The 15,459-nt window shown below is 36.3% G+C and overlaps 1 protein-coding gene across 1 annotated transcript; it reads left to right on the top strand.

The window, feature by feature from the left end:
• The first annotated feature begins 662 nt into the window (after positions 1-662).
• LOC128036161 (uncharacterized) lies at positions 663-13,566 on the top strand. Its single transcript, XM_052627055.1, has 4 exons — positions 663-754; positions 11,330-12,785; positions 13,293-13,445; positions 13,516-13,566. Exons 1-4 carry the CDS (start codon positions 663-665, stop codon positions 13,564-13,566), a joined length of 1,752 nt encoding a protein of 583 aa, XP_052483015.1.
• The last annotated feature ends 1,893 nt before the right edge of the window (positions 13,567-15,459 follow it).

Genomic DNA, 15,459 nt, shown 5'->3' with positions numbered 1-15,459 from the left:
GGGCACCAAACTTCTATTTTCGACGACATGCCACCCTCAAACGGATGGCCAAACCGAAGTAGTCAACCGTGTGTTATCAACATTGCTTCGAGCTATTTTGAAAAAGAATTTGAAGATGTGGGAAGATTGCTTACCTCATGTGGAGTTCGCATACAATCGAACCGTTCATTCTGCTACGAAATTTTCTCCTTTTGAGGTAGTATATGGTTTTAACCCCATTACTCCTTTTGATTTGATTCCTATGCCTTCTAATGAATTAGTACATGTAGATGGCAAAAAGAAGGCCAAATTTGTTAAACAATTGCACAAAAATGTTAAGGATAATATTGAGAGGAGAACCGAACAATATGTTCGAGGGGCAAATAAAGGGCGCAAACGAGTCGTGTTCGAACCCGGTGACTGGGTTTGGATCCACATGCGCAAAGAACGGTTTCCCGATCAAAGGAAATCCAAGCTTCAATCAAGGGGTGATGGCCCTTTTCAAGTATTGGAAAGGATCAATGACAACGTCTACAAGATTGACCTCTACGGGTGAGTATGGAGTGAGTGCAAGTTTTAACGTTCTTGATCTTTCTCCTTTTGATGTAGGTGACGATTCGAGGACTAATCGCTCAAGAGAGGAGGATGATATGAGCTCGCCCATGAAGATAGGTGCCGAATCCATGGAGTTGCCTTTGGGGCCAATTACTCGAGCACGTGCCAAGAAGTTCCAAGATGCTGTAGCAAGCTATATTGCTCGATTGTGGAGTGATGGGTTGATTGCCCATAAAATGCCCAGCTCAACTAGCTTGATTCGCACCATCCTACAAGCTAATTTTAGCTCGTGTCATCTTAATTCAGCTCAATTCAGCACTTAATTAGTTCAAGGAGCTGATTATATTTATTTTGAATAAATTTAACTAGTTGTGTTAGTTAGAATCAGCTCAAAATCATTTAATTAAATAAATGTGTCTTAATCTGGACATTCTTAATTCAGCTTATTAAATATGTTTTATATTAATACATGCCTTTAATATGTCCATATTAAGTCATAAATTAAATGTGTTTAGTTTAATTACAAAGTTTTAATGTGTCTTGACTTAGACAAATTTATTAGTGGTCGCTAGTTAATTTGTCTTAGTTAAATTAATGTGAAGATTTTTAATATGTCCATTGATGATTTCATGAGTATTAAACTTGTCTTAACCACATTTATTTGATGTTTTCAGCTAGCTTAATGGCAAAGGAAGCTCATAAAGAAGGAGCATGTATTTGGGCACATGCATGGACGGCATTTAAAGTGCAGCTACCTTGTGTTTCCAGCTGATTTTTTTTGTGTAGCTCAATGGACTTCAAGATGATATTTTGAGCTTCTCCAAGGGTCAATTTCGTGGAGAGCAATGGCCAAAAGGTGCTTCATAAATTCCAGCAACTAATTCACTTGGTGGCTACTCATATTCGGCCAAAGAAGCATAATTCTTGAAGCTGTCCATTTCTCTTCTCCATAGCAGCAATTAAGCTATTTTAAAACATTAGTTGAATGTGAATTATCATCCTTAAAGGGGCCAGCCGAATCATCTCTTCTAGAAGGTTATTATTCAGATTTTTTTTTGTTGTTGTTTATGAATGCATCTAGGAAATTGTTAGGAAGTTTCCTAAAGAAGAAGCTTAAGGCTTAAGAATCTGATTAGACTATTCCGCTACCTTAGTCCATCCTATAAATAGGCCATGTAATTCACATTTTGAGGTTAATGAACAATTTGATAGCTTTGCTATATTGTGAGGTTGTTTTCAACTCTCATTATTCTCCAAAAACTTGTGAGACTTATCAAACTTCTTTGTGGCGTCAAACTTGTTTTTGTTTCTACCCGAACTTATCACTTTAATCCCAAAAGTGTGGCGTTCGATTCATACTAAGGTTCCTATCATTTTTGATAATGGGTCGAAGTTTTTATCCATTCAACCAACTATCCATCCACACCTTACCAACCTAAGCATTCTCCTAAGTTACGGGTTAACACATTCCTATTGTGTTAGTTCGGCTTTCGAATCCTTAGCCAAATTGCTTCCATTGTTTTCTGATTCATTTCCTAAACCAACAAAATATTTTGAGCCTAAATAAACCTCTTTCTTCTAGCCTATTTTGTAAAGCCTCAATTTACTCCTAATTCACGATCGGGCAATCTTTACGACTCAATTCGATCTCGAGGTGAGGGCGTATCAACGCACATATTTGAGCTTCAACTGAGATAGAAATGAGGCCTTAAGCTGCTGTCCATTATTGTACCTATATCAAAACATATCAAACTTCCATCAAAGTCTTGTAAATTTAATGGAAATCACAATTACAAGCTGGACCACTTGCAATTCTTATTCTTTAACACACTTACAATTTAGAAAGAACTTAGAAACAATACAAATACTATCAACCCAATTGCAGAAACGTACTTAGCATAACATATACATACTTAAACGCATGAACTAGTAATATAACAGAGATATGTCACATATCAGCATGCAACATGTTATAAAGCCTATGTTCAAAGGCATGAACATGATCGAATGAATCTGGAATCGTTGCACAAGTAAGGAACAAGACTTCCTTGAATTTCTTTGCCTTAGAACGGGTAATAGGTCCTAATGGTAAGACCTCCGGATCGGTTTGCTTTGTTGGCGTAAATGTGCTCACATCACAAGATCATGAGTAGGATAATTTCTTTCATGCGGCTTTAACTGTCGAGAACCATAAGCTACTACTTTCTATGTCTGTATCAACACACAACCTTAAACATTGAGAGATGCATCACTATAAACAACATATGTCATTCCAGATTCAGGTTGAGTTAATACTGGAGCTTCTGTTAACATGTTTTTTAGATGATCAAAACTTTGTTGACATTTATCAGACCAAGCAAATTTGACATTTTTCTATAATAACCTTGTCATAGGTGATGTAACACTCCTAACCCATATCCATCGCCGAAATAAGGTTACGGAGCATTACCATGAAAACGTAACTTAAAACATTCATTTCCAAGCATTTCATTAACCATAGTATAAATCATTCATACATATGCATATCATCCCTTTTTCGAGCCCTCGAGGCCTTAGAAACACATTAGAAATAATTCGGGACTAAATCAGAAATAATTGAAACATTGAGGAAAAAGTTAGGAAAATTCACACTATAAGGGTCACACGGCTGAGACACACACCCGTGTCTCAGGTCGTGTAACATTCAAAATAAGGACACACGGTCGTGTCGCAGTCCCTGTCCGTGCTCGTGTAACTTTTAAAGTTTGGTCACACGACTGTGTCCTAGTCTGTTCTCATGTAACTTTCGAAATGGCCTCACACGGCCGTGTGCTAGGCCTTGTGCTAGGCTGTGTAACTTTCAAAAAGTAACCTTTAAAACCTACAGGGGACACAGGGTCGTGTAGCATGGTCGTGAGTCACACACAACTGGGACACACGTCCGTGTCTTAGGTAGTGTGGACAAGAAATTGGCCAAAATCAAGCCATTTCCATCACCTTTACAAGAAATTTGCATCCATAGTCATAAAAACATACCAAAATATGCATAAAACAACCAATTCAAATGACCAAACAACCAACATATATATATACCATATTTATTTCCATCATGCACATCTAATTCAAAACCTTTCCAAAGCAAACCATATCTTGACCATGTTGAGGTCCATTCATCACAAACTGATGCGATCCCGGTCGCATCATGTTACGACACAACTCGATGCTACAGAGATTGGCCCAAACTCGAGGGGCCCAAGTGCAAAATGAAGCTTTTAATTTTAGTTTGTTAATTTGGCTGCTGGAAAATACGGACTTTGATTCATTAATTTTTAGTTATTTTAGTTTGTGTTTTTAATTATGTCATAGTTTGCACATCATTAATATGTGTTCTGCATTTAATAAAGTCATGCATTATGTAACTTTCATGTTAGTTGATTTTTGCATCATTAAATTAAGTCAAGTTAGTTTAATTATGTAACTTTCATGTTAGTTAAATTTGCATTTCAAAACCATGCATTTAAGCATCTTAGTTTAATAAATGAGTTGCTGAACATTTATTCAACTCATCTTAGTTTTAATTAATAAGTGTTTTTGTTTAACTTTATTTAATAAGTGTTTTTCTTAATTAATCTAGTTCCTAGGATTATTTATTGATGCATGAGTTAAGTTCATTTAATTATGCTTCTTTAATTAAACTAGTTGCTGGAATAATTATTGCATATATGTTTTAGTTTATTTATTTAAGTTTAGTGTGAGTTATGATTAATAAGTGTTTTCATGTGTTTAATAAACTCATTTTAATGTGTTTATTGCAGGTGACTTTTTAGCTTATAGTGGTTACAATTCAAGGCTGTTACACATTTAATAAGTGGCTGTTCAAGTTCTTTTGAGTTACAATTAAAGGGGCTGTTAAAAAAAGGAGCTTAAAGATCATTAAAAGGAGATTTTAAAGAGCATTTTATGCCCTTTAAAATTCAGCAGCAACTCTTCCACTTCCAGCCGTTTTTGGAGCTTTCAAGAGAAATTAATCAAGCCTTTGAATGTCATTAAGGAGCTGGTTAAGAGATGGTGTCTATTCAACTAGCCAAGGACAACTCAAGAGTCATTTTTTTAGCCATTAAAGACATTCAAATCAGCTGAATTGAAGTGATTTTATGGAAGGAGTTACTTGACTCAAAGCATAAGAAAAGACATCAGTTTTTATGGAACATTTAGTTGGATATTTTTTTTGACCATTCGGTTACCTTGTTCTAGTATTATAATTAGTTGTAATCAGCCTTAGAGAAGAAAACTTTTTGCTGAATATAGATGAAATATTTGAATTGTGAGCTATCCAATTCTCTTTGTTCTTTCGGAATTGATTTGACTTATCAAGCATAGCTTGTGGCGTCCATCTTTTCTTTGTTGCTGAACTTATCACCTTTGGTGTGGCGTTCAATATACCTTTGGTTCCTATCATAGTTGATAGTGGGTCAAGGTTCCTTTCCTATTTCCTTTAACCGAAAAACACCTAAAGACCATTTTGAGATTCGGGTCAACAATTCGTTATTGTTGGTTCATTTTCGGTCTTAGCCAATTAATTTGTTATTGTTTCCTCTTTATTTTGTTTATTACCTTTGTTTGAAGCCATTATCTCTATTTTGTTTCATTTTAAAACCGAAACGAATCCATCCTTACTCAATTCACGATTGCACAACACATACGACTCAAAACATCACGAGACGAGTTCGTATCACAAACAACTTTGGCCAAACAAACATGCATTAACACATTGTCAAAATATCACACATCAACAAGGCACCAAAATATCAAGGTTACGTCAACCAAAAAGAAATGTACATGTCGAACTCATCAACTAATATACAACCAATCATCAACCATATGTCCACCTATACATGCCATTATAACCTTAACCAACATATCAAATTTGCCGATATAATCGCTGGATAGTGTGATAGATCCCCGACGAGCTTCCAAACTGATTGAGCTTTCGATAACCTGTAAAATAAGAGAAATATGACTATATAAGCAATGAATGCTTAGTAAGCTTGTATAAAGTTAAACGTAACATTTCATTTCAATAGTGAATTTTATAGGTGAATATAAACCTATACCAATGCTACAAGATTTATCAAACCATAATCATCAACTCACAAATAAGCAAGTCCATCAATATCACATATATTTTTCATTCCTAACATCATGGGATTTATAAGACCTATTACACAATCATTAACCTTTTCTTAAACTATGTACCACTCCATTTACTTTCTTACCATTCCATTTACTTACTTTCCATTTCATTTACTTAGCATAAACTTAAATAACAACATCACTTCACTAATTAGTATATTTGTTCATGAACTAGGTAAATTCATCCATAGCATACATAAGTTTCTCACATATAAGCACATCATTCAACTTATCAATTCCTTTTTCATCATATTACATCTCAATTCAAAACTTACAGTTTCATTACCTTTTTTTACTTGCTTCATTTGCTGATACGAACTGGCCTCGGTGATGATTCCAATTGTTTAGATGCCCGATCGTGAAATTAAGTAAATGTTGAATTAAATCAAAATAGGTTGGAAAAAAATGGAAAGATAAGTTTGAAAAGGCTGGAAGTTAGATTCGAATAAATGTCTCAAAGATAATTTAAAAGATGGATGGAATGTGTTCGGCTAAGGCAAAGGCTGAAACAACAATATATAGGATTGTTAACCCAAGTCTTAAAAGCACTTAGATGGATAATGGTAGGTAAAAATAGAAATAAAACCTTGACCCGCTATCTATCGAGATAGGAACCAAAGGTATAAAGAACGCCACACTTTGATAAGTGATAAGTTTGGATAACAAGGAAACAATGACGCCACAAATTGAGCTTGATAAGTCATTTCAGTCCAAAAGAAAACAGTGAGAGTTGAATTCTCACAAAGAACAAAAGTTCATATACTCTGTAAAAAGTCCTTTTTAAAATAATTACAAAAAACACTATTTATAGGCAGAACATGTTCCAGTTGAATGGACACAAACTAGTCAGCTTAAATGAGTTATTGATGAACTTAATTAAGCTAATTAAAACTAAAAGTGATGCGAACTCGGTCGCATCATGTTTCGATACATCTCGACGACATCGGGATTGGCCTAAACTCGAGGGGCCCAAGTGCAAAATGAGACGTTCAATTTCAGTTTGTTAATAAATTGAGTTGTTGGACTTTATTTTTAACTAAGTTGCTTGAATAAATTACTCATCATAGTTAATTGAGTTCATCTTGGTTAGTAATTCATCTTAGATTAATAAATGAGTTGTTGGTCATTAATTCAACTCATCTTAGTTTTAGTAATTGAGTTATTATTGAACTTCATTTAATAGATGCTTCTTAATTAATCTAGTTCCTACAATTATTTATTAATGCATAAGTTAAGTTCATTTAATTATGCTTCTTTAATTAACTAGTTGATGGAATTGTTGATGCATATGTTTTAGTTCATTTACTTAAGTATTAATGTGTGTTATGTTAAATAAGTGTTTACATGTGTTTAATAAGCTCATTTTAATGTGTTTATTGCAGGAGTCTTTTTAAGTCATAACCATTACAATTCAAGGCTGTTACAAATTAAATAAAGATGTTGTTCAAGTCATTTGTGGTTACAAAGTAAAGGGGCTGTTACAATGGAGGTTAAACACATCATTTAAAGGAGTTTAAAGAGTAGATTATTGCTTCTTTAAATTCGGCATCAAGCTTTTCAACTATCTACCATTTTTGCTGCTTCAAAAGAATTAATTCAAGCATTCAAAACACCATTAAGGTGCTAGTGACTATTCAGCTAACCAAAGGACATTTCAAGAGTCACTTTTCAAGCATTCAATGTTAATTATGTAGCTGAATTGAAGTGAATTAAATGATGAGTTATTTGGTTCAAGAATTCCAAGAGATTTGAGCTTTATTTTAGCTTTTAAGATGAATACTTGTGACCATTCAACTATCCTTTTTCTAGCCTTATAAATATGTGTGTAATCAGCGTTTTGAAGGGACTTTTTGGAACTTTGATAAAATTTTATGAACATTTTGTTCACGAGTGAGTTTACCTCCTCTCCTATTTCGTACAAGTCTTGTTCGACTTATCTAGGGTTGCTAGTGGCATCTTCCCGACTTCTTTGAACTTATCACTCATCACCGAGTGTGGAATTCTCCAAAATATACCTTTGGTTCCTAACTTCCTAGTTAGTGGGTCAAGGTCCACCTTAAGTGACGTATACGTCTTGGGTCAGCACTTTGGTATAGTGTTGGTTCTTTCTTGTCCTTGAGATCGTTTAACCGAATTCCAATAATCCTCATTCATTTAACCATTTTTCCAACATCATTCTACTTAACCAAACCTTTCCCAACACATTCATAACCTCTGAACCATCTAGCCAACCTTTGTCTAAAGTCTTACTTAGCCAAATTCAACCATTATTCTGTTCAAGAATGATACTTCTCCATTTTAACAATCGGGTAACAAACGACTCGAATCAACCCACGAAACGAGTTCATATCATTTGGAATCATAGCTAGCCAAAATTGAGGGGTACGGACGTTCTTGAAGTGCTAGAGTAAGTATTTGGAAAAAAATTCAAAACAAATTCAAAAAAAATCATGAACTTGATTGTACAAGTATTGAATGTATTTGTATTTGTATTGAAAAAAGTTACGAAATTTAAAAAAAAAAGAGAAATTTCAGAGATAAAAAAAATGCTTGAAAAGAGTTCATAAGTTACCCAATCTTCAAAGTTGTTTCTCCATCAAATTCAAACCCAAACGCCATACGCATACTCGAAAATTACTTTTGTTCAGCCTACGTTACACCAAATACTTATCCTTTGTTAAACTCTTTGAAATCGACCTGAAGCAAGCAAATAGGTCTTTCGAGATGAAATATGAAATTACGAGAGAGATGATGCAAACCCAGTGGCATCATGTTTCGATACATCTCGATGACATCAGGATTGGCCTAAACACGAAGGGCTCAAGTGCAAAATGAGACGTTTAATTTTAGTTTGTTAATAAATTGAGTTGTTGGACATTATTTTTAATTAAGTTGCTTGAATAAATTACTCAACTTAGTTAATTAAGTTCATCTTAGTTAATAACTCATCTTAGCTTAATAAATGAGTTGCTGGTCATTAATTCAACTCATCTTAGTTTTAATAATTGAGTTATTATTGAACTTCATTTAATAGATGCTTCTTAATTAATCTAGTTCCTAGGATTATTTATTGATGCATGAGTTAAGTTCATTTAATTATGCTTCTTCAATTAACTAGTTGTTGGAATAGTTGATGCATATGTTTTAGTTCATTTACTTAAGTATTAATGTGTGTTATGTTTAATAAGTGTTTACATGTGTTTAATAAGCTCATTTTAATGTGTGTATTGTAGGAGCCTTTTCAAGTCATTACTGTTACAATTCAAGGCTGTTACAAATTAAATAAAGTGGTTGTTCAAGTTATTTTCGGTCACAAAGTAAAGGGGCTGTTACAATGGTGGTTAAACACATCATTTAAAAGAGTTTAAAGAGTGGATTATTGCTTCTTTAAATTCGGCAGCAAGCTTTTCAACTATCTACCGTTTTTGCTACTTCAAAAGAATTAATTCAAGCAGTCAAAAGATCATTAAGGTGCTGGTGACTATTCAGCTAACCAAAGGACATTTCAAGAGTCACTTTTCAAGCATTCAATGTCAATTATGTAGCTAAATTAAAGTGAATTAAATGATGGGTTATTCGGTTCAAGAATTCCAAGAGATGATGTGAGCTTGCCTACGAACCAAATGGAGAACGAACAAGAAGCCATCAAGCTGCCCATTGGTCCAATAACGCGAGCTAGAGCTAAACGATTCAAAGATGCTATTTTAGCAATGGTGGAACGGGTTGAGGAAAATGATAGCAAGGTGTTTAAAAATGAGCTGAACATATTCAACTTCTTTGAAGCTGAATTTCGTTCTAGCTAATTAATTTGATGCTGGAATTTAGACCATTTAAATAAACATTTAAATAAGTTTCATTACAGTTTTTAAATATGTCTTAATTAATTTAAGTGTTTAATATGTCTTGATTTAGTTAAATTAAAGATGTCTTGATGTCATTTAGTTTGTCTAAATTATTACATGTTTTAAATTTGTCCAAATAGAATTTATGTGTTATGATTTGTTAATATTTAAGTTGTCTCAATTTATTTAGGATGTTCACATTATACTTTAATTTAGTTCAGCTGAATTTGCTTGAAATTAATTAAGTTCATGTGTGTTTTAGGTGCAAATTAATTTGAAGATGAATTAGGCGATTCATGTATGGAGATTCAATGAATTTGAAGATGCATGTGCAGCAGATTTAATGCATTAAAGTGATTAATTTTGGAGTTTTTCAAGGCAACTATTCGCCAAAGTGACCAAGCTTTTCATCCTTTCAAGATTGGCGATTCTCTTCTCAAGGAAGTATAAAGGCTGTTCACACTATGGCTGTTCGGTTCAGCCATGTTCACACCTCATGGCCTTTCAAAACCATCCGTTCACACTTCTAAATGGCTGTTCAAATTGCCAATTAATGCTGGTAATTTTTCAGCAATAGTTGCTTCATGAATGACCCCATTATGTTCATTGACCGAACCTAGCCTATTCATGCACATCCAAGATGTTCAAGGTGCATTTGCCCATCTAGAAGATGACCATTGGAGCTCTCATTCAGCCGAATCTACATGGGCTAATAATTTTGCATTCATGCTGAATTTTAGTTCATTGTTTACTTAGAAACTAAGTCTTGAATTTGTCCATTCGGTTACTAGTAGAAAGGCTATAAATAGTTGTTGAATTTCTTGTAAAAGGACTTTTGACGAATTTCTGAATGAAATATCATTTTAGTGAGGCAATTCACTCTCTTTATTCTTCAAAGCTCAATTGACTTATCTTTACGAGTGGCGTCAATCTGACTTTGTTTTCGAACTTATCACCATAAGGTGTGGCGTTCCAACTATACCGAAGGTTCCTATTTTGCTAAATAGAGGGTCTCAGTTTTATCTACCATGTCTTTCTTTTTCCTTTGAAACCTTTAAGCCCGGGTCCTTATTTGCTAATAAGGGTTCGTTCTTGTTTCATTGGAAACCACTTATCCCCATTTTGCTTTCATTTAAAACCAATATAACTCATCTTATTGAATTTGAACTAAATCGACACTACCTAGATTCGATCAGGAACATAATACGACTCGTCACATCATTCGAATCAAGCTCGTATCAGTTGGTATCAGAGCTAGTTAATTTAGGTACGTAAATTGTAGTTTCAAAAAAAAATTCGAAAAAAAATCAAAAAATATTGAAAAGAAAAAAAATTGAAAAAAAATTGCATACGGTCTAGGTGCGGACGAAAAGACGTGAAAGATCCGTAAAAAAAAAAGAGTCTGGAGACACTTCAATAGAAATTTTTCCAAAATCACATTCTACATTCCTTAATATCCCTCTTGGTGAAATTTCACGTTATTAAAAAAAAATTCTTCGCTTCCAATTAGTGAATCCATTTTATACGCCACATCTTTGAACCTTTCTTTCTTTCGAGCCTACCCTTGCAAACCCCTTGAAGCTGACCCACAAGTGTGGATAAATCTAAGTAGCTTTTCAGAATATCGAGAGTTGGATTTGAGAGGTAAAAGGCAAGAGAGTACATCAAGATAAGAGCCGGAAATAGAGTGAAACACGAAAGGAGTGAATTCTTTTCCTGTGAGAGAAATTGTGAGGTTTTTGTGGTGAGGATAATTTCTTAATTTTAATCTTCATGTCTAGGAGCCCGGAACGACGAGCAACAAGTGGAGCTGGTGGAGGAGTTAATCTTCAACCAAGGAGAAACGTTCCCGGAGGCGGAGTGCCCGATCTACAAGTTCAAGCAATCGTGCGAGAAATTTCTCGTTTGTTCCAACCTCAATTCGATTCCCTTCATGAACGAATGGAACAAATGGAGGAACGAAGCCAACGTGCGAACACCCCTCCTATTCTGAGAAGAGAGCGAGAACGTCCATGGCAACATGCAAATGATCTATATGAAGTAAGTGACGTTGAAAGTGATCGAGCTTCGCGACAAAGTGCAAGGCGACAAGGCCAACGAGCACGGGGACCAAGAGATCGAGAGAGGACCGATGATGATTTAAAGAGCATTAAAATGGCAATTCCTACTTTTCAAGGAAGGTCGGATTCCGAGGCCTATCTTGAATGGGAGAAGAAGGTGGAGTTAGTTTTCGAGTGCCACAATTACTCGGAAAGCAAGAAGGTGAAGTTAGCTGCTATAGAATTCTCCGAATACGCCATAATATGGTGGGATCAACTCACGATGAGCCAAAGACGCAATGGCGAACGTCCCGTGTCTACATGGGCGGAAATGAAAGCCATAATGAGAAAGCCATTCATTCCTGCTTACTATCACCGAGAGTTGTATCAAAAGCTCCAAAGCTTAACTCAAGGCCAACAAAGCATGGAGGATTACTACAAGGAAATGGAAGTGGCCATGATCCGCGCTGATGTGGAGGAAGATCGAGAAGCCACCATGGCTCGATTTCTCGTCGGCCTTAATCGAGATATTGCAAATATTGTGGAGCTACACCATTATGTCAAGGTCATTGATATGGTCCATATGGCCATAAAGGTTGAAAAACAATTAAAGAGAAAAGGTACGTTCCGTTCTTTCCCTAATACTTCTTCTACAACTAGGTGGGGGCAAGGGTCCAACAAACGAGACTTGCCGAGTCGAAATAAAGAAGTAAGTGGAGCTACCAAATTCAACAAACCAATGGCCGAATCGAGTAAAGGAAAGATGGATGCCCAACCAAATAGATCCCGAGACATCAAATGCTTCAAATGTCTTGGAAGGGGCCACATCGCAAGCCAATGCCCGAACCAGAATGCGATGTTTGTTCGAGATGATGGTGAAATTGAATCCGAAAGTGAACAAGAGAACGAGGCTGTTGAACAACTCAAAGAAGAGGAAGACATCGAACAAGCCGAGAATGGAGAAATCTTGGTTGTGAAAAGAAGCCTTACTTTGCAAGGTGTCGAAAATGATCAACAACGCGAAACCATCTTCCATACGCGATGTCAAGTGCAAGGTAAGATTTGTTGCGTGATAATCGATGGGGAAAGTTGTACAAATGTGGCTAGTACGTTGATGGTGGAGAAACTCGGATTGGCCACCACCAAACATCCCCATCCGTATAAACTCCAATGGCTTAACGATGGTGGAGAATTGAAGGTAACAAAACAAGTGCTCATTTCATTCACAATCGGAAAATATCAAGATGAAGTGATGTGCGACGTTGTACCGATGCATGCGGGGCATCTTCTTTTGGGACGTTCGTGGTAATTCGACAAGCGAGCAATTCATGATGGTTACACAAATCGATTCTCTTTCAAACATATGGGACGAATGGTGACTCTAGCTCCGTTATCACCGAAACAAGTTTACGAGGATCAGCTCAAAATGAGGAATTCAATTGAAAAATCAAAAGAAAATGAGAGAGAGCAAAAGATTGAAAAGAAGAAAAACAAAAAGATGAGTGATAAAAAAAGAGAGAGTGATTCAAAAGAAAAAGAAATTAGTGATGAGAGTGAAAAAAAGAATTTGTTTGTAAAAGAGAGGGAAGTTCGAAAATCGATGTTATTGAAACAACCATTGTTGGTTCTTTTGTACAAGGAGAGCTTGCTTGGCATTAACAAATTTGATGACAAATTGCCTTCTTCTGTTTTGTCTGTGTTGCAGGAATTTCAAGACGTATTCCCGGAAGAAATCCCGAGTGGGTTACCACCTATTTGTGGAATTGAACACCAAATCGATCTTGTGCCGGGAGCTGCAATTCCAAACCGACCTGCTTACCGGAGCAATCCTGAAGAGACGAAAGAATTACAAAAGCAAGTAAATGAACTCCTTGAAAAGGGCTATGTGCGTGAAAGCCTTAGTCCATGCGCCGTGCCTGTTTTACTAGTTCCGAAGAAGGATGGAACGTGGAGGATGTGCGTGGACTGTCGTGCTATAAACAAAATAACTATCAAGTGTCGTCATCCTATACCACGATTGGATGATATGCTTGACGAGCTAAGTGGCGCGAGTTTATTTTCAAAAATCGACCTTAAGAGCGGTTATCACCAAATACGGATGCGTGAGGGAGATGAGTGGAAGACTGCGTTCAAAACGAAGCATGGGCTTTACGAATGGCTCGTTATGCCATTTGGCTTAACGAACGCCCCAAGCACATTCATGAGGCTTATGAATCACGTTTTAAGACCTTTTATTGGTAGATTTTGCATAGTATACTTCGACGATATATTGATCTATAGTAAAAATTTGGATGAACATGTTTTACATTTAAAATCTGTTTTGGAAGTATTGAGAAAAGAAACCTTGTATGCTAATTTGAAGAAATGTGATTTCTGCACTAACAAGGTTGTGTTTTTAGGTTTTGTTGTTAGCTCGGAGGGTCTTGAAGTCGATCAAGAGAAGATCAAGGCGATCCAAGAATGGCCTCGTCTGACGAATGTCTCCCAAGTTCGAAGTTTCCATGGACTAGCAAGTTTTTACCGTCGATTCGTGCCAAATTTCAGCACCTTAGCCGCACCTTTAACCGGGGTTATTCGTAAGAATTCCAACTTCATTTGGGGAGAGGAACAAGAAAAATCCTTTTTGAAAATTAAAGATTGTCTAACTCATGCACCGTTATTAGCTTAGCCTAACTTTGATAAAACTTTCGAGTTAGAATGTGATGCATCAGGTTTAGGCATTGGAGCTGTGTTGATGCAAGATGGTCGTCCTATTGCCTATTTTAGCGAGAAACTCAATGGTGCTGTCTTAAACTATCCAACATATGACAAGGAGCTCTATTCGTTGATCCGAGCCTTAGAAACGTGGCAACACTATCTTTGGCCCAAGGAATTCGTCATACACACCGATCATGAGTCCTTGAAGTATTTAAAGGGGCAACACAAGTTGAATAAGCGGCACGCTAAGTGGGTAGAATTTCTCGAATCTTTTCCCTACGTTATTAAATATAAGAAAGGTAAGGAAAACGTAGTGGCTGATGCACTATCTCGAAGGTATGCGTTACTAAATATTTTGGATGCTAAGTTAATGGGGTTTGTATTTCTTAAAGATTTATATGTCAACGATGCTGACTTTGGTGAATTCTTTAGATTATGTGCAAAGGGAGCCTACGAGAAGTACTATCGACATGATGGGTACTTATTCCGAGAAGGAAAGCTTTGTATACCCCAAGGTTTTGTACGAGAAGTGTTGATCGAAGAAGCCCATAGCGGAGGATTAATGGGGCACTTTGGTGTCGCTAAGACATTAGCTACACTCCACAAACATTTCTTTTGGCCTAAGATGCGACGAGATGTCGAACGATTTTGTAATCGATGCATTGCGTGCAAACGGGCTAAGTCGCGAATAAAGCCCCACGGGTTGTATAAACCATTGCCCATTCCCGAAACCCCTTGGTCCGATATCTCAATGGATTTCGTGCTAGGTTTACCAAGGAGTAAGAATGGCCGAGATTCAATATTTGTGGTTGTAGATAGGTTCTCAAAAATGGCCCATTTTATAGCATGTCATAAAACTGATGATGCCGTTAATATTGCTAACTTATTTTTCAAAGAGGTGGTCAGGTTGCATGGCATGCCTAGAACGATCGTGTCCGACCGAGACGCAAAATTCCTTAGCCATTTTTGGAGGACGCTATGGGGGCGTCTTGGAACGAAGTTGCTGTTTTCAACCACTTGCCATCCGCAAACGGACGGCCAAACCGAAGTGGTCAATCTAATTTTGTCTACATTGCTTCTAGCTATCATTAGGAAAAATTTGAAGGCTTGGGAAGAATGTCTACCACATGTGGAGTTTGCGTATAATCGAGCTGTTCACTCAGCTACTAAATTTT

The sequence above is a fragment of the Gossypium raimondii genome, chromosome 13 (assembly GCF_025698545.1).
Source record: "Gossypium raimondii isolate GPD5lz chromosome 13, ASM2569854v1, whole genome shotgun sequence".
Classification (NCBI taxonomy): domain Eukaryota; kingdom Viridiplantae; phylum Streptophyta; class Magnoliopsida; order Malvales; family Malvaceae; genus Gossypium; species Gossypium raimondii.
This window is presented reverse-complemented; position numbering and strand designations above follow the sequence as displayed.